Source organism: Sinocyclocheilus rhinocerous, unplaced genomic scaffold (genome assembly GCF_001515625.1).
Source record: "Sinocyclocheilus rhinocerous isolate Xijiao unplaced genomic scaffold, SAMN03320098_v1.1 scaffold64, whole genome shotgun sequence".
Lineage (NCBI taxonomy): Eukaryota > Metazoa > Chordata > Actinopteri > Cypriniformes > Cyprinidae > Sinocyclocheilus > Sinocyclocheilus rhinocerous.
Window position 1 is genome coordinate 895,092 of NW_015659929.1, and position 20,768 is coordinate 915,859.

The 20,768-nt window shown below is 37.6% G+C and overlaps 1 protein-coding gene across 11 annotated transcripts in view; it reads right to left on the reverse strand.

The window, feature by feature from the left end:
- Positions 1-20,768, reverse strand: part of LOC107724468 (LIM domain only protein 7-like) — a 47,435-nt gene that overhangs the window by 16,873 nt on the left and 9,794 nt on the right. For 9 of the 11 annotated variants that reach the window (XM_016533422.1, XM_016533417.1, XM_016533418.1 and 6 more), the window contains exons 4-13: positions 19,264-19,370; positions 9,545-9,575; positions 8,935-9,048; positions 8,120-8,315; positions 6,366-6,606; positions 5,581-5,871; positions 5,058-5,339; positions 4,032-4,187; positions 1,887-2,618; positions 93-122 (exon numbers count right to left, since the gene is read on the reverse strand). In XM_016533422.1, coding sequence (XP_016388908.1) covers positions 93-122; positions 1,887-2,618; positions 4,032-4,187; positions 5,058-5,339; positions 5,581-5,871; positions 6,366-6,606; positions 8,120-8,315; positions 8,935-9,048; positions 9,545-9,575; positions 19,264-19,370 — 2,180 coding nt within the window. The remainder of the gene's footprint in view (positions 1-92; positions 123-1,886; positions 2,619-4,031; positions 4,188-5,057; positions 5,340-5,580; positions 5,872-6,365; positions 6,607-8,119; positions 8,316-8,934; positions 9,049-9,544; positions 9,576-19,263; positions 19,371-20,768) is intronic. The other 2 variants (XM_016533426.1, XM_016533425.1) reach the window with 2 other exon arrangements.

A 20,768-nucleotide genomic window follows, 5' to 3' on the forward strand; every position in this document is an offset into this window, starting at 1 on the left:
ATAGAAAAACAGGTACACACACACACACACACACACACACACACACACACACACACACAAATGTGCTGTGACTGCACAAGGCCACAACTCACCCTTCACTACTAGAGCTTTTCTGGAGCAGTCTAGGGAACCAAAGAGAACCACAACAACAACATAATCATATATTGGTGTGATGATTGACAGTTTTTATTGACTGACCAGTGTTGTATGCTCACCAAGTCTGCATTTATTTGATCAAAATACAATAAAAAGAGCAAAAGTGTAAAATTTTATGCAATTTAAAATAACTGATTCAATGTTAATATATTTCAAATGTAATTTATTCCTCTGATGACAAAGCTGAATTTTCACAATGAAAACATTTTAAATGTCTTTACTGTCACTTTTGATCAATTTAATGCAACCTTGCTGAATAAAAGTATTAATTTCTTTAAAAAAATGTTCACGGATCCCAAACTTTTAAACGGTAGTCAAGAGCTTAGTCACACCACTCCAGCTATTATATGAGCTGTTTTTTTGTTTTTGTTTTTTACAGTACACACAGTCATGCTTCAACATTCAGTTAATTCTCCGATTACAGACCGAGCTGTCTGACATTTAAAATGTGTAAACATAATATTAAGTGTCAGTTGTAACTTGGTTTAGGTACATTTTAAGGTGGAATGACATCATTGGAAACTTGTAGAATTCCCCACCAATCCCAGTGCGGTTGCTCTTTTAAATGCCCCGACATTACATGGACTCTGATCAAATGAAATGTTGTACTTGGGGTTCAAGTGCTAGGTGTGTTTCCATGGTCACATAAGTGTAAGTTCCAGCTTTCACAGGATCACAAGGGTGTGGGGAATTTGGAGCTAAAGCGCATTGTAAGCTACCTCATAAAGAGTGAATGTGTCTGACTGGATTATTTACAGACATTGCTCAGGTTTTAAAATTCCACCACAGCATAGCTGGATACACTAGCACCTTATAAAGCCTGTTAGGAGCCTTTTACTTAAACGAAAACCACAGCAATGGAGTTTGTACATGATGTATCAGTTTCTTATATGCATTTGTCACCAGATTCTGTCTTTTTATTAAACACAAACAAAATGCAATTCACAGGCAATTGGTCAGTCTCTGCAAAGACAAAAAAGGTCTATCTGTATGGCAAAAATAACTTTCCTTGGTGTTCCTGTAAAAAGGTTTATGCATCCTAATGCAATTATGTTAATAGATAAATAAATGCTAAAAATCAATCAAATGCTTTTTTATAATTAAATAAATTAAACAAAGTTATAGACCAAATAAATAAACCATTTACCCACCTTTCACTTAGTCGCTATAGGTAAATAACTAGAAGAAGAATAAACTGCATAAAACTGCAAAATTATTTGTACTACAAACCAGTGTATTTATGATTACACAAATAAATTAAAATAATATGATAACAAATACCAGTTTGCAACATCAAGGAGTATAAAGTATTGTTTTTGTACAGTTAAAATTACTGGAAGGGACTGATGCCATTGCACATTCAAATTAAAAATGGCCGTACCCGCTCTTATGTTAAAAATAGGGTGGGTAAAACACAGCATGGATCAAATTTCAAGGCTGAGAACCATTTTGACATCAAGACTTCATGCACAAACTGCACAAACCAAAAAGAAGTTCAAATTTGGAAGCCAGTCCAAAATAATTCAAGAGAAAATCCAAATATCTACCTGTTACAATTATTCATCAAGTGGCAGGTCTCATGCAATCAAACTCACACCCATATTAAACTCCCAAACATCTGCCATTGCCAGTATCAGATCATAGTTAACATGAGAATGGGAAAAGTACACCGCAGCTGAGATCACGATGACAAGCACACACAGGCATTTCTGCAGGCTCAGAAACCTAACCTCTCCACCATCAGCCTCTTCCGGTATCGCACATGGCTGGCCTCTCTGATGGCTTGCCATTTCTGCATATCTTCCTCACTGCAAGAGAAAGAAACACCAGGAGCTTCCCTTTCCATCTTCCCTTGGGTATTTAAAGCTCTTAGCTTCCTAAGTAGCATATCATCTGCCTTCAGGTGCTGTTCTGCTCCGTGTTTAATCTCTGGCTTGGGTTGGTGCTGTCTGGGTTCAACTGGGTCACACATCAGCTTGGCCTGCTGTTTTGGTGGCAAAGCCCATGCCTCTGGAATAGGAACAGGGTGGTAGTTATCAGGGGCCCCAGACAGAGGGCAATGACTGATTTGCTGTTGAGCCCTTCGAAAAACCACATCGTCTTTTTCAATGTCAGGATAAATGGGTTCACTCTCGTGGCGGGGCTGAATTACCACCATGACGTCGGCCTTCGATCTGTGGCGAGGCAACAGGAAGTTACCATACTTCAATTTGGCCAGGTCATCGCTTGAGTGGAAGGTTTTTGTACGACGTGTGAACATATCGTCATTTTCCAAATCAGGCAGGATGTCGGCAGAAACGTTGTATGGGTCGTTAGGGTGTTCACGCCCAAGGAGGGGACGCTTTTCACATTTTATGAGTCTGGGGCCAGAGGCGGGATCCGGTCTGGGCCAAAAATCAGGGGGCTTTAAATTATGCAGCCCAGCAGTCTGCTGAGCAACTGTGAGAGGTTGTGTTTGACAACTGTGGTGAATGAAAGGAGAAAAGAGCAAAGAAAGGATTCAGAACATGCAAGGGACAGTAGGAGAATGCAAGTGTAAGAATCAGTAAGCAAGAGTAGTGCATGCAGGAGGATGCAACTAACCATGTGATATATAAGTAACAGCAGCATTATGCGGTCTCTATTTGTTCTGGATTTTTGGAAAAGCAGCAGTGTGAGCACTCTGCCACAAAAATACTAAGAAGTTATATTTACTAAAAGTTAAATACAATAACAGTAAGTATTTTTAAGAATCTTGACCCAGGCCACACAACAGTTCATAGCGACCACAACTTTTAAGGCTGGTTCACACAAAGCATGATAACTACAACGATAACTATAAAGTTTTAATAATTGCTCTAATTTCTTGAGAATAGTGAAGTCCACACCACAACTATAATGATAACGACACAAGGGGACAATATTATTGAAATCACATTCAGAACTATTTTTTTCCAGTTAATGAAAGATAAAAACATTGAGAACCAATCAAAATCCATCTGGCTTTAAAGTGTATGAGCATTTAAAGTGTCAGACGATGTAACTATAGTGTAAATACACTTATAATAAACAGAATCTTATTACGTGTTGGTGTTGATGCTAATATAATACTTATTATACATAGTTATCGTTTTTGGTGTGAATGGGCCTTGAAGCTCCAAAACTGCACCAAAATAGAGCTATAAATTTGGTCCATACAATGCATTAGTAATATTTCATATTTTCTGAAGCTATATTATAGCTTTGTGTAAGGAAAAGACAGAAATGTAAGTCATTATTCACTGATAATCTTCCCCTTCAAGTCAGCTGTGGCAAATCATTCAAGAGCTGCTGTAACCAGATCATCAGTGTGTTTGTAAAGCAATTGATCAGTCAGATTTCTAAACTGAATCAGCTGTGTTCACTGAAAAGACTCAAAGAAAATTGACACATTCACTGATCCGGTTCTCAAATTCAACTCACTGACACATTATATTATACAGTCTCAATTGTTTTTGAAGGAATAGCTTAATGGAGGGCCTTATTGGAAAGCTTTGTCCTCTTCTCACACAAATCATGGGCTTCACTTGTAATGAGTTGCATGAACCACTTTCATTACTATGAACAATGTTACTGGAAAAGAGCAGCATAAAGATTCATCTTTTTGGGTGAACTGTCCTTTTAACATCCCTGAATTATGTGAATATTGATACTATGCTGACAATTCTCACCATTTCCATTTGGATACAAATGCATTTGTTTGGTGAGATCACTAACATTCATGATGATGATTTCGAATAAAAAACACTACATGTTAGTAAGCACCAGTTCATACATTTATTAGAACATGAGAAGAAGCTGATTGGGGGAAGTGAGTAGATGTCCAGTCCTAATGCATATGGGGCTGTGATAAGGACCTGAGTGTGGAAGTGAGGCTGGACTGAGCGAGGCCTTCAGGTGCATGGGAGTGAGAGGGAGGGGGTTCAGACTGAGTGCGAGAGAAAGTAGGTACAGAGAGCCAGGGGTTGACGTCACCGTCTGATTCTTCAGAGGATGAACCTGACTTCTTGTGGCTGGAAAATGTGAGGTAAAAGAGCACAGAGAAAGACAGGGGAGAAAGGTTAGCAACCATCACCACAAAGAAGACAGAGAGGTAACAGAGAAGCCTTAGTGATAAAGTAAATAAGCCAAAAAGAAACCTGAGGGTTTACAGTGCACCAAAAGTATTTGGACATTTAAGCCACACTTAAAACTATAAGAAAGTATGAGCAAAAACTAATACAAAATTTGGACACTTAATCGTTGGTCGATTTTGTAGAACACGTCCAAATAACAGGTCTACCATCATTTGTTTGTAACCACATTTAAGTTTGACCTAAGTGGCCAAATACTGTACTCTTTTGGAGTCAGTGTAATGCCAGACATGTCTTTACGGTGTGTTAGAAATTAATATCTGAACATTAATGGACTGATCGAGAGGGCTAGGTATTGAGAACAGGTTCTTATTTAGATTTCATAAAAACTTTGTAACTGCAATAAAAAAAAACATTTTAATGTCCAAATGATTTTCATGAACAGTTGCCAATTATAATAAATATGAAGATGTTATTTATTTTGATTTTAATGTCCTGTTGATATCTGAAACTCTTATAAGTTGGCAACAGCTTCTTACTGGAGTGAATGCAGTAAGAATTGTCATTGTCAAAATATTTTTCATTCTTTTTTCTTCAAAATTATGAAATATTGTCAACAGAGACATTACGAAACAGAGAATCTGAATCTCTGGCAAGAAGCAGAATCATGACTGATTCCCTCCCCTTCTGCTCATCTGATATATCATGCATATCTTGAAAAATGAAGTATTCCTGGAGTTTTCAAAGTTTTACTCATTTTAAATCTTTACAGTATGTTTTTTTCTTTTTTTGCCTCAGTACTGGACAGACCTGAATCCTTGGATCTTCCTGTACCAAGGCCGGCGCTGGGAGCCCAGTTTGATCTTCTTCACGTGTGCATCCTCCTCAGGTGTCCAGAACTTGGGCAGAAATTTATCAAAAGGCACTGTTACAGACGGTTGAGGCGTCAGGCCTACTTTACGGGCATAAAGATCATCTTGAACAGGATCGGCATAGCCAAACTCGTCATCCTCTTCCTCAGAGTCATCATAAACGCAGACACCAGCCGATACAGGTCTCCTGTAAGTCCTCTGAAGAGGCTGTGACTGACTGCTGCTCAAAAGACAGCCATTTTTGTTACATACCGCCAGTGATCAATGCACATCAAACCATCCATGATTAACAAGTACAGCAAACCAAATAAAAAGCAAACACTGAAAACAAAATGTTTCAAAAAAGTCCACACTATAGGTTGAAAATCAAGCGAAATAAAGACATCACAGCAACGAAGAAATCCCACAGTTAGCACTGATAAAATGGCAAACAGATGCACGTCAATGATGCCAGTTCTGACCTGAGATGGGTCAGTGTCTGCCGGGATTCATTACTGACAGCCACCTGTGACCTGGTAGTACACGGGACAGCAGTTGCCTCCAGGTGGCTCATGGGTAAGGCAAAGTTGGTCAGAGCGACAGGGGAGGGGCTGTGAAATCTACGGCTAGCGAGGTCATCTAGAACCACGTCGGGATCCGGTCGGTCTGCATCCGAATCACTGCTCTCATACTGATAGGCCAAAGACGGGCAAGCGGCTGTCTGGGATTTCAACCCGGTGATAGATGAAGGGTCTGAACCTGCCCTCTCACGACTGGGATGGACCGCCAGTGATGGTCACAAAAGTACAATGCCAAGATATAGTGGGAAAAATAAGTACCGGCAAAGACAAACCAACAAAGGAGGAATGTAATGATAATGAATCTAAAAAAAGTGAATGACCAAAAGTTCACATTCAAATCTTTTGATTGCAGATTTCAGAGCACAATGTAAGACATTGTTGAGTTCTTTTAAAATTCAAGAGGATTTAAGATTCTTTTTTTTTCTCTGGAGAAAAATCTGAGAAGCTGGAGACTAAAGAAAGTTTTTACTCTCATTTTAATTTCATTGCTGTCTAGGATAGAAACTTGTGAATTTTCTATCCTAAGGCCTCCTTAGAGAAAGACCAAACTTGCAGGAAACATGTTTCTTGCAGAAAACATGTTCTGGATAACATCACATATCACTGGTCACTTTGCGCCAGAGTAGGTGAATATATGCCGTCCATTGAAAACCCCCTATGATCTGTAAAGTGTAGACTTGCATTACCTTGTAAAAGTGCCATCATCTTCTGTGTACATAGGGCTAGCCCAGCTTCTTCTGTTGTCGTCATTTCGCTCTGCACGTTTCTTGCGTAATGGTGCTGGAACGTAGCCTGACTGCTTGTCCTTTGATGGCAGGAACTGATTGTACTGAGTGGTGGTCTTAGGTGCAACGACCAGTGAACGGCGGTATTCTTTATTTTCTGACATCATGAAGCTCAGATCTGCTTCAGGGTCACTGCCACAACCTGGAGAAACAGCACAGACACCCAGGAGTGTGAGCTATAAACACACACACATGCACCCATGATTGTTTTTCTGTCCTGGTGGGGACTTTCCATTGACTTTTATAGTTTTTATACTGAACTAATGTTTTCTAACCCATAACCCTAAACCTAACACTTACAGAATGCAATGGAATACTTTTTTGAATTTTCAGATTTTCTTTTAGTGTATTTATGAAGTTGTTTTTCTGGGGACTGTTGGATAGTCCACACAATGTAGCTGAATGCACGTTTTACTATTTTTGTGATGACAAAATTTGATCTAGACAAAGTACACAGTGCAAAAAAGATTTTTCTTCATCAGAATCTATTTTACACAGAAATCTCACCAAATTTCATTATATTTTTCTTAAAGCAAGAAAAATCTATTTACCAATGGGGTAAGAAAATAAGCTTACAGCAATTCATACAATTATAAAACACTACCATTGAAAAGTTTGGGCTCTGTAAGATTTTTTCTTCTTCTCAAAGATATCATTACTTTTTTTTACATAGCAAAGATGCATTAAACTGATAAAAGGAAATTACATTTCAAATAAATGCTGTCCTTGTGAACGTTCTATTCATTAAAGACTCATGTTTACACAAAAATATTAAGCATTACACTCATTTTCAACTGTGATAATATCAGAATGGTTTCAAAATGATCTTTTGACACTGAAGACTGGAGCAATGGATGCTGAAAACATATCTTTGCCATCACAGGAATAAGCTACATTTAAAAATAGTAAACAATTATTTTACATTGTAATAATATCTCACAAAATTATTGTTTTTACTGTATTTTTGATTAAATAAATGCAGCCTTGCTAAGCCTGAGACTTCTTTCAAAAATCTCTAACTTTTAAATGGTAGAATTCTTAGAAAATGTCTTCATCGTCCAAATATAGACAACTTTTTTTTTTTTGTAGTGCACTCATGCACATACTTCTATGTAGTAAATATGGCAGTGGGAAGCGACTGACTCATTGACAGGTCAGTGGGGAAAAAGAAAAAAAATGTCTCACTGTAGTGAACGTGTAGAAAGCCCAGAACACTAATTATATCAGCTGCTAATTACATCAACACCTTCCTCATGAGCTGCAATTGAGCCCCTGAGACCATGACGGAGTAGAAAGCTGCTAATGCCACTGAAACGCAACCATGTAGAAGAGTATGAGTGGATGGAAGTTTGCACTTTCCATCAAACACTGTCCCAGTCAGCTCATGACAAAAGCCTTAAATGGTTTCACTCATAAACCACTAGAGGGCACCAAGCATTTGTTTAGATAGGCAAGAGTTAATTAATAAACTATACTGCAGCTCAATCAAAGTTTTTATTTTCTGTGGCACTTCACAGCTTATTTCACTTTTTTTTTTTCTAAAAAGACACAAAATGAAAGACCAAACTTCACTTTTGATACAACTACTCATCTCTGACTGCCTCAAAGTCAAGTTAGAACACACAAGAGAAACTTAAGAGACTGAGGAGTCTTACCCTCGCTGCTTCCTTTGAGTGTAGCGTCTGAGGATGTGCTGTAAGTTCTGGAGCCCAGTGAGTCGAGGCTGTCTAGAGAGTCTTCTCTCCTGTGTCCGGCTCGTAGTGGGAAGAGCTCTTCTTTCTCTGAGTACCAGCTGTCTCTACAAGAGCTGTTTCGCACACTGCCCTGCAGTGATGTGCAATCCTCTAGTGTCTGTTGAGCACAAGGGTGTGAGCGTGAGGGACCAGCACACAGTGTGCACAAGGGAAAAACACAAACAACAAACACAGCATACAGCCTCCATCAGTGCAGTGCACACAGTCTTGCTCATGAGAATCTGCTGTCTTTTCCATTGTAAGTCATGCCATTAAAGCTGATCATGTACATAGAAGCATTTAAACTCTGTTCTGATATTGATGTGTATTAACAAAAAGATTTGCATGGCTATTTCTGACTACAATAATTGAAATATGCAGAGTTTTAAATTGAAATGGCAGGTTTAATGACAAAAATGATTTTGATGGCACTTCTATAATAATATAATAAGCATGGTAAAATTATTTAAATTCAAATAAATATTTTTTTTTCCATATGTAAAAGTCAGTATCAAAGCAATTAATTGCTATTGGCTCACTGTTCCTTTATATTTAGTTAAATCATGAGACCAGTCTGCTGCATTCATAGCAAGATATTTTAAATACCAGAATGGATATAAAATGAGATTTACATGGTCAGCTAGTCTAGAAGAATCTACGGTATTCAAGCACTACAATTTAACATCTAAAAGTAAATACTACAGTCAAATACTGCATAATGTCAATAGATATCTAACCTTATATAGTGCTTTGCCAAGTAATCCCTCAAAAGCCTTTAGTTTTAGGTAAGGTCCATTATAAAAATGATCAGCATGTGCCTTTCTGCCCAACCAGTATATGGTGATCAGAACCTAGGAAACAAATCAACACAACTGTATTAGAACACACTGCAACAAAGATATGATTCAGTGATAAAATCCAATGCTACTTCATCCCTGGCTGCATGCTGAGATGTCAACAGAAACTAGTTAAATCACATTGCAAGATTAAAAGCCATTATATACCCTGGCCCAAAAAAATATTAGGACACTTATAACACTTAGTTGCTTAAAATATGCTTTTTGAGCCATTTCTCAAATTACTCTTACTCAAGAGAGGTGAGGGGTGTCTTGAGCAGCGTACTTGAGTTTTAGATAAAGCCTCTTGAAATGTTACTATTATATACTGCCACTGAGCTATTTAAGAGATAAACAGACAACCACAAATCACAATATGGAAGCTGCAAAGTGAGAATTGTATTTGACACTGCAGGAATGAAGCCAGACTCCTAAAACTCACAGCATATTTCAAATGAACAAATTAGGAGATAAACAGGAGCAACCCAAATAACTCAGCATTAGCACTTACATTTTTGAGCCTCCTGCTGCTCTCCTGGTGCCTGTAGAGGAGAAGAGGTGTTTGGTTAATCACTCAGCCTGGGAAAAAGACAATAAAAAACAGTGGGCATGTTTTGGGTCTCTGTGTGCCCTGGTGAATGAGCTAGAAGGTGAAAGCACAATCCCATCAGGCCAGTTCCCGGCAGCTCTATACAAAAGGATATGCACTAAAAACACGTTCACTCAAACAACCAGATGAACAACAGCTAAATAACCCTACTAAAACTAGCTTCATTCTAAATTGACAGTATATATTTTATGTCAGAAATGCGACAAGCACATAAACAATAAAACAATGATAAGACACAGTACATGTACTGTGTATGTTCTACTTTTTTGTCACCTTCTTGTCCTCGACAGGTTTTTTTATGAACACTGTCACACAAGGTGAAGACCAAATAGGATCACAATAAAAATACCAAATTCCTCAATGTAAAACGTCAATGGAATTTTGAACCCAAGATCCTTGACATCCTGTTGCTGTGTGTATTTCCTTCTCCTATGTTTTGACCAAGGAGATTATATAATACTTCAGCCATTTGCTCTCTGAATTGGAGGTCCCATGTTTACTAGCTAAACTTTGACTTGGTTTTCCCTGCAATTTTTAGCCTATGCCTTAAGGGTTGTGATGGTGAGGAAATTTTCCCACCGGTAATACCGGTATCACCGCGAGGGCGGGGCGTTCCCTCTTTTCCTCGCTTTCCTTCGCTTTTAAATGTGTGCGCATTTTACTTTCACTTTGAAATAGCGGCAATTCGGAGTAAAGCAATTGTTCGTTTTTATTTCGTTTGAATTTTCCCTCTTTTCCTCGCTTTCCGTCGTTTTTTTAACACCGGTACCACCGTCAACACCGTCTATCGCGGCAAGCCTACTATGCCTTAACCTTTTAGGCGCCAGGGATTTTTGGAAAAATGCTGGATTTTGACATCAAGATTTCAAAAGCTTGTGGCTTGAAAGGGCTTAAAAATAGAGATCTTACTGTAAATTAGAAAAATGTTGGCCATGACTGAAAGTTTATGTGGGGTGTAAATATACTCGTCTAATTAGCATATTATGACGTCATTAGGGGGCGGTTATCTTGAATTTCATAATATTCAGGAAATAGTAGATATTGAATTGATGTTTGAACTTATTTGCCTATACAAAACTGGAAGTATATGTAGCCTATAATATATAACCAAATAAATAAGAAACGTAGAATGTTTATTAGCAAAACGAATGTCAAATAAAATAAATAAATGACACAAAGTTTAAATAAAGTAAAAATCAGCAAACAATGTGGAACCAATTAAATAAGAAACGAATGTTAAAAATGCCCAATCAGGTATCTAGGTGACACGGTTTATAGTTCTTGAGAGTATGGTACCTCTCATTGCATGGCACAGCGCACAGACCTACCCCACACTGATTTCTCCTACCCCTGCTGCCTCTACCTCTAGCAACAGCTCTCGTATGGACACAACGATCACGTCCACCGCTGCCACCTCCATCCCCGTTGGGCAAAGGGTCGAAATGATCACTTGTTTATGCTTCGTGAACACTCTCGCCTTGCACGAGAGTGTAATTATTTTACTTTAAATTATTAAATTATTTAAATTATTATTTAAATTATTTAGAGTGTAATTAATTATTGTAATTAACCATTGCGCTGCAAAGATGTACCGGGAGAAGCGCGATTATTAGATGACCGATCGTCATTTCCAAAAGGCAAATATTCCCCTTCAGAGTCAGAATCGGCGAATAACATTTGCAACACATCCTCACGGTACAACTTTTTATTAGCCATTTGGCGATTTTCTCTCACAAATCTCACAATTTACTCGCACGCTATGAACTGAACTGCTTCCGCATCAATGACACGATAGCTCACTTGCTCTGCTATTTCCTCGAACACTTTGAATAGGAACGTGACGTAATTTTGGTCTAGAATCGAAGTACTACATGTCTGCCATCTAGTGGTAGGGAATACAAATGAGATATTACACCATATTAGGAACTACAGTCTATTTTATTAAGTATGACATCTTGTCGCAATTTTGCGACTTTGGCGCTTAGAGGGAAATAACATAAATATAAAACACAAAAAAACATCCATTTCCCTAGAGATATAGATAATACAATGTCTGGATCGTGCATTTTAGTATTTGGAGTGCCCAGAGTATTTAATGACACTGGGAGGACCTGCACTGTAGGTACATACCATCCTGACACAACAGAGCACATTCTTACAGTACTAACAATACACTCTCAAAGTCAATACAATACATTTTAGCTGTGACAGCCATGATGCAAGATTTATGACACAAGCTACAGTGTTCAACAGCTGAGAGGTTGGAGAGCGATTATGCTAGTCAGCGACCTGTGTGTTTTTCAAGCTGGTGAACCTGTATGACATGTTCAACTTGCTGAATGAAGGCGTTCACTGCTCTCGATAGCAACAATTTATTGCTCCAATAAAAGGGAAAAAAAGTATGTGCCTGACATCGGAACAAAGTCTACATTTACAAAGCTGCTGAAAAAAAAAAAAAGTCAAGAACATTCTGCCTTAAATGCTTGTTACCTAATGATCATTTATGAGCCCTGAAAAAGCCAAAGGACTCTTTGTTGGGGTGAGAAAAGATAGAACCGCAAGGGTGTATTTTGGTTTCATGTGATCAGCTGTTCACATGAATATGAGGTGTTTATTTATTAGCGGTGGATAAAAAAAAAAATCAAAAGATATTATCTAATGGAGAAGGCACTGATCTTGAAAGGGAAAGCTAAATCAGCGAAATCAGCATTTCTGATCCAATCTGATAACAGAGAACGAAAAAATTTAAATTCTGTCATCATTTATTCACTCTCATGTTGTCATGAACCCATATGACTTTATTCTGATGAAGATTTTTTTGAAAAATGTTGTACTGGTCCTCTTTTCCTTGCAAGTACAATGACTGAACTTTTCAAGCATTAAAAAGAATGCAAACACACCATAAACCAATAAAATGCATCATAAAAGTAGTCAGCAACACTTACATTTTGGTTTCTTCTTCGCAAAAAGCAATAATATATGGCTTTGGCTTTGCAAGATATGCAAATAAAGCACATGGACCACTTTCCCTAAAACTTTTATGGAGCATTTAAAAAAATATTTTGGAGCTTGACAGCCTCTGTTCTAACTCATTATATTGAAAAGAGTGGCCAGTATATTTATAAAAAAATTCACTTTCAAATATTGACTTTTTGGGGTGAACTACCCCTTTAAGTTGTTAACACTGGGTTATGTTAAAAAATAAAAGCAGTGGCACTGGTATTTAACAGCCGCTCATGCCACTCTTAATTCTCCATCCTTTAGTAAGAGAACTGTGGCTGGAACATTCCAATTGCAACAGCTCTTTTTTCTACTCAAAACACTGTCAGACATAATCAGAGACAAATGCTTTTCAATGGGGTCTCTTCCCACAACAGACTTTAAATGCTTTGAACTAATGTGTCTAAACAAGTACAAGACTGCGTCAAATTGCTTATAATCACCCGTCTGTTCCCAAGACAAAAGAAAAAAATATGTTGTTTGCAATAATGACTGTTTGTGAGAATATAATGCTTGCACTGTTACATTCTCACAAAAGAAAACCTCAACCTGCTGCATTCTGTAATATTTGTGTGTAATGGACTCAGAATCAAAGCTACATTCCCAAAACCTGTTTTTTTTTCTGGTAGTTTTAGGGCCTGAAGATACAGTCAGTGTCATAAACAAGTGCTGTACTAGTCCGTGGGAAAGTCACATTGACATTTAGGATGTGTCTCTCTCTAGAAACCAAACCATTTCTGTATGTGTGATTATTGTGTCATGTCAAAGTAGAACACAATAGAAGTTTCTAAATGATACTATGCTGTTTCACTCTAAACAATGTCCAAACCACAGAGGCTCATACAGATGCTGTGAGTGAAAAAGCAGGATAGTCTATAATAGAGATAGAATATTGCCTACGCATAATCTAAAATACTTACACATGGACAAAGTCCAGCCCTCAGTTACACAATATCCAAGGCATATTTCTGGAATTTTCAAGTCTAACATCCGTCTTCAACATCGAAATGATTCATGTCCATAAAAATGTGGTAACGACCTGCCAGTCCCTTTTGGGCAACGCAATAAAATGACGCAGTGACAATGGTCGGGCAGGTTCATGACACATCAACACCCCTTATTTACAAAGCCTAATACTAGAGGGTGTGTGTGCATAGCTGGGATATTAAGACCTAACAGCCCAGTTCAGTAACATTCAGCGGGTAAAGAATGTTCCTGGTTTTATGAACAAATGCTAATAATGAGTCATGTCAGATTGCATCAATCTATCTTTGTGTCTTTACTTTTTATAAAGTCTTCACTCACAGCCCTATGATACAACATAAACATTTCAATGGAGGCATCAGCAGTGATTGATTTAATGTCTCCCAAAAGACTTGATACATCCTTATCCGAATCACCAGCTATAATCCACAAGTAAACATTGTAAAGATATAATTTTCACAAGCCTGATGAGCGTGTCGAACAAATGCAGCTCTTGTTTGTCCGTGTGGACAATTGAGTAATTCACAATGTACCAGTGTTCATGTCACAGACACCACTGATGCCATCCAGTGCCACACACCATTGAGAAAATAACCTATTCATTCAAAATAACCTCCCATAACTCTTATAATGAAAATCTTCACAGTTCACAACACTGTGAATCCAGAGTGGATCTTTTACACTTTCAGCATGCAACAGTGCACCAACAGTACTTATTTACTGGTCTGAATGGAGTTCATTCAAAACTTTGGGGTTAGTATAACTTTTTTTTAATGTTTTGAAGTCCTCTATGCTCACCAAGGCTGCATTTACAGGTGCATCTCAATAAATTAGAATGTCGTGGAAAAGTTCATTTATTTCAGTAATTTTTCTAATTTCTTATTATCAGTGTTGACAACAGCTGTTCTGCTTAACAGTTTGGAAATATGTGATGAATTGAAGTTGAAAAAGAACAGCATTTTCAGTCTTGCTGAATAAAAGTATTAATGTTTTACTTACAAAAATTTGCTGACCCTAAACTTTTGAACGATAGTATATTTAAATCTAATAAAAAGGAACATAACATTCAACATATCCATTTTTTTCAGTATTTTTCCACTTAAACATAGCTACAAATAACCATCAGCCAACCTCAAACAAAGCATCTGCATGTACTAAGAGAAGAGAAGTGGTTTATCTGGGAATCAGTTCGGCACTGGAGCATGAGATGATGATATCGGCGGTTAATAAAAACAATATTGTTAATGCCACACTGTATTACTGCTGTAACAGATACAGGATGACATGAAGCCAGAGCATTTGTGATCACATTTCTTTTATGATTAATTTGGCTCTCTTATTTGAAGCTATGTACAGTATGACTCCTCTTGAAGTCAATAACTGATGATTGTCCATAATTATTAGCATTGTCTGAAGGCAAAAAGTGACTCTATAAACTACTGGAATGCAGGAAGAGATATAATTCTTTATCATTAACTTTATGTAATCACTAGTAACACGGCAACACGTTCACTGGATGAGACAATAATAAAATGCAGAGATAAAGTTCACACATCTACAGTGACAAGTAATGAAACCTTCTGAACCACCACTAGTTATAGTTGTCATCTACCAACACATCTTGTCCATTCCATGACAAATTTTCAATCCTATGAGAATTCCTATTTTCAAAGAAGCTTCATGCCTATATGTTCAATACATCCTACATTTGCACAACACTAATAAAAAACGAATCTGCCACTAGTACCTGGACAAAACAGTAGTCATGAAAATCTCTCTTACGTTGGACTTGAAAACTGTTTTCCAGAATCCTTTTCATCATTTAAGTTAATTTTTCAGTTCAAGAAAAATAAGTTTAAATTAAATAAATGCTACTTGAATTAAAATTAAATAAAAAAATATTGTCAACTGGATTAAAATATAAAAAAAACTTATTCATTTTATTTCAGGCAAGGCAAATTTCAACATTTTTATTGAAGTTAACTAAAATAACTAAAACTAAAATAAAAAATTTATAAAAAACTATAAAATAAAAATCACAAAAAAAACAACGAAATTGCTAAAATTTTAACTAAAATGAAAATAGGAAATATATATGTAACTCATAACTCAAATTACATTGGTACTAAACAAAGAGATGTTGGCATTAAAAAAAAAACAATACTTAGTTATAAAACACACTAGTGACTGGTGTAATTTGCGGAATTTATATAAATAATTTAGAATATTCAAATGAATAATGAACTTTTTGTTCACATAACCACAGCATTTAAAAATACATTAAAATAAATCATATTTTATGAATTTATACTTTTATATACATAAAACTAACCCCAAACTTTTGATTGGTAATATATATATATAAGTAAATAAGTTGTATTAGGTAGCATGTCAGTAAATATTGATCGTGTTTATTAGCAGACATCAACAGGCCATGAAATGAGCAGCTGTCGTGCTGGAAGAGGCTGCCTGAGGGACAGATGACCCAGAGTTGTTTCCCTCTCTGAGACACTTGCTTTTCATGGGCTGATGAGTAATGATGAATGCAGGCCCTGCTTATCTCAAGCCTGTCGGCAATAAGCTGCAATATCTCCTCACGTTGCCTTCTGTGTGACTGCGAACATTCGGCGTCAAACTCCACAAGGGCTGTAAACCTCAGATCAGTGTGAGAGATCAGAGAACTTTAATGTAGCGTACAAATTATGCCCTCACATTGCAGAAGGTTTACTGCCATCTGTATTAGCAGTTGGTGAAAGAGCATTGAAACAGGATAGTGGCACAAACAATGTATCGCTTCAGAACTCAAAAAATGCATGGCATTTGCTCGAATGATTTGGCAAGGGTTGGGTAAAAAACACTTTTAAATATCACTGATGGACTGCAGTGCAGAGCGGGTCGAGTCTAATTCTTGACCAGCTTACAGTTAGTATATGCAAACTGCATAGCCTACACAAATCCGCAACAGAGAATACAAGCCAAAACGGTAGTTAATGAAGTAAACACAAACATGTTCCTGAAGATGTAAAGTTACACCAGAGAGAATGAAGGAGAAAACAAACTATAAAAAGTAACAGTCAGGAATCATATCACTGCTGCACTTCGTCTAGTGTCAAAAAGTGACCTTTCAATTCTAAAATTAGGACCCCTGGAACCCTTCCGACAAATGCCTGTCAGTGGACGCAGATAAACCCTCACACACACCCACAAACACACACCCTCAGACATATACAAGTGGAGTAAGTGATTATAATTATAGCCTATAGGGATTGGATGAGTCCTGTTTAATCAGAGCCTCTGTACGGTTGGCATGGCAGTGAGGGTGTGGCATGGTAACCGTCATGCAGCGAGGCTCGCTTTGTTTAATCTCAGCGTCTGACGGCGCTGTCACTTCAGCTGAGGTAACAAAGACACGACAGGCAGAAACTTCCAGCCCTCCCTCGCCATATTCAAAGCAGTCTTATCAATATGGGCAGGCTGACTTTACATATTTGAATAATTGCTAATTTGGATGTGACGTGATACAGCTTTGATAGGTCACAATGGTCCAAACGCACCAATAATATGTGCTTGACTAGTTCAAGCCAGAGCTGAACACACCTTAGTCAAATGAAGCAGTTCACAAGGATCGACTATGAGAAAACACAGGAACAAGATGAAAATCAATTGCAGACAATCCACTGAATAGTTGACACAAAAATGATCATTTTCATGTTGTTTTTCTTCCTTAAAACACATAACTTGAATTTTTGAAGAATATCGTTAGAACTCTTTTTTTTTTTTTACTTATTAAAGTGAATGAGAACTGAAGCCGCCGAGCTCCAAAATGACACACAAAAAAAAAACATTATAAAGTTATGACTAATGCGGTTCAGACTGTGACTTGAGTGGTGTATTTCTTTCTAAATCTTCTGAGGTCATATGATGAGTTTTATGTGAGGAACAGACCAAACTTACGTCGTTATTCACTGAAAAACTTGACATTCGACATTTTCCCTGCCAGGTATTTGTAAGAGCAAATACAAAGGAGTAGCGGTGTTTCCCAATTCATGAATGAATCTTTTTGGTGAAACTGATGAATCAGGTCATAAAAGCGGTCTGAATGATTCATTTACAAACTGAACTGATCCAGTTTTCAAGTTCAACTCATTGACTCAATGATCTGGTTAACAAACCCCTGATGGAGAAGATTATCAGTGAATGACCGATCTGTTAGTCACAGCTATTTGGAAGTCAAGCAAACTACTTTTATTATACTTTTATGGTCCTTTACTTCCTTTTTGAAGCTTGGAAGCTTTAGTTTCCATTCATTGTAACTGCATGTAGTATAAGACAAAAAATAAATAAATAAAACTAATGAAAATCACAAAAAAAACAACAAAATAGCTGAAATTTTAACTAAAATGAAATGAAAACAGGAAATGTATATAAAGCTCTTTCAAATTACATTGGTACTAAACAAAGGGATGTTGGCTTTTTTTAATTCTTATAAAACACACTGGTGTAATTTGCATATTCAATATAAATAATTTAAAATATTCGAATGAATAATGAAAATAGCGCACAAGTCAAGCAAACTACTTTTATTATAATTTTATGGTCCTTTATTTCATTTTTTTAAAGCTTGAAAGTTCCCATTCATTGTAACTGCAACCAGCACATTATTCAAAATTTCTCCTTTTTTCTTCAGTGGAAGACAAAGTCAGGATTGGAATGACATGAGGGTATGTAAATGATGACAGAATTATTATATTTGTGAACCTTTGTTTTGAACCTGAATCACACATGTTCTAGTTCATTTAAGTGACTTGTAAAATATAATAGCCTAGTACTTCTTAGTGGTTTTGTTTGCAAATATCAGAGTGCTATTGTGGTGAAGAACATGTCAGAGCTGGACTGACAGATCTCACGACGCAACCATACAAGACACACCTGTGAGAATATGAACAGGTTGATCAACATGCCATGTTTTTCCACCCTGGTCACAGGTATGGGTTGAGCCAAAACACTGAAACTACAACAATATAGCATGATTACAGCTTGCACATGACAAACACCTGCGAGTGGCAAATTCACACATCTCGGATTTACGCATACACAAGCCAACCGTCAGCTTCTGATTCAGCGATAGTGAGAGTTTATGCTTCACTGATGAGGGTGATTCTGCTGTTTTAAGATCAGATTATAGTTTTATTGCGACTCACCTCTGCTCTGCTTCATTTACTGGCTCTTCTCTAACTTTCATTTTTCACTTGACCAAAGGGCATATCTAATTCATGACTTTCATTTAATATTCAATTCATTTTCACAAACAAAACAAGCCGGGAACGACTGTATGATAAATGTTACAAAGCTATAATGTCAACAACCACAACACGTCCCATAAATGTATTAAAAATAGCCATTCGCATTGACTCTCATACAATGAATTTAAATAACTGGCTTGGTAATACAAGCCTGTTTTACAACAGTATGTGGATATGAGACAAGAGGACAATAAGATCTGCCAAAATCACCATCCAGTGAGCCATAAACAGTGGTTGGACACATTCTGTTGCAGCTAAACCACTGCTATTTTCACATTGGCGAAGGTTCAAGCATATTACCGAACATTGTAAGTTGAGAAAACCAAAACTTACTTGACAGTCACACGTGTGGATAAGTCTTGAAGGTCTCCAGGGTGGAAAAGCTGGGCCTCTTTTAGTCCAAGCTTTGCACAGGCTTTTAAGAAGAGGCTGATGTTGTCCTGTCGACAGAGAATATGTGTCCACCTTGTGAGTTAGACAGCAGTCATTTGGGAAGTCTTTGGCACAAGCAGTCCAGAAATCATTGCATCCAAAGTTCAGTCCAGTGAGCTGAAGCAGTGGGAGGAGACGAAAGAGGGCAGGTGGCAAATAAAAAGTGACACCACAAGAGCAAAGAATGAAGGCAGGGACATCGCTGATTGACCTGTGACAGTACCTGTGAGAGCAGGAGTTTGGCCTCGGGGTGGTGCAAAAACATGACAGAGAGTGTCAACGCCACTAGTCCCCTCCCCCGCACATGCATGGCAGCCACACAAACACACACTCTCCCTTTTCACTCGCTCTAGACTAACCCAGACACAAACCTACATGTGCACATATAAACTCAAGCATACTCTCCCTTTTCACACCCAGAAACCGCCACTCAAATCTCTCAGCAGAATATTTGAGGAATCTTCAGGGCGGTGGATTATTTTGGAGACCGGGTTGCCATGAAACACAGGTGACTGAAACGACAAACTATTTCCCCTGAGCAAGTGTTAAAATCGCTTAGTGGGTGGGTAGGGAAATGCCTAAATATAAAGGAAACTTGAGATTGTGTGCGTGCATTCACATACACATCCGGTATGTTGATGAATGCAGACTATCACGGCACTGATGTTGTGTTGTGATATCATTTCAATTAGATTCGATCAGCCATCTGGATGAGATGTTCAGAGCGTGCAGTCCACCCTTTCCTGCTTGCTCTAAAATAATCACAGGGTGCTCTGGTCTATATTTAAACGGCAAACATGCTTATTAGCAGATGGCAATGAGGAGCTGCACTTCTGAATCACCTCCTTGCTTAAACTGTTAAATCCAGGTCTCACCCTGACACTGTGTGAGGGTCAAAGTATCTTTTGAAGCACGTTTCATCTGTGTTTAAAGGTAACAAATGCGTGTCTGAAATGCAGTTCACAGAAAATGGATGTCAACAAGATGTCTCTTAGCGTTCTGTTCCTCAAACAAATTCTCGCACTCCAACAGCTTGATCAGTGTCCTTAACCTTTAACCTAGACTTATGCAAAATATCTAAGATATGAAAAAATTCTGCTAGTCACCTGTTTACCAGAATACCTGAATGCTAAATGTCTTGGAGCAGGTGGCTAGGAACAAACAGACCTTTACATGGAATTTAAAATGACCTACAATTCCTTAACAGGACATGTAAATCAAACCATTAATAGGCGTTAATAATTTTGCACAGATAGCTTCGGGACAATGACATAATCATTGGCTGGAGTGTGTCAGATACCTCTACCTACAACAATATCACCTTGCCACAGCAGAATACTTCAAATGTATAAAATTTAGGTGTAGTTATTAGGTTTCACACAACAAAACAGTTACAGGTTCAATCC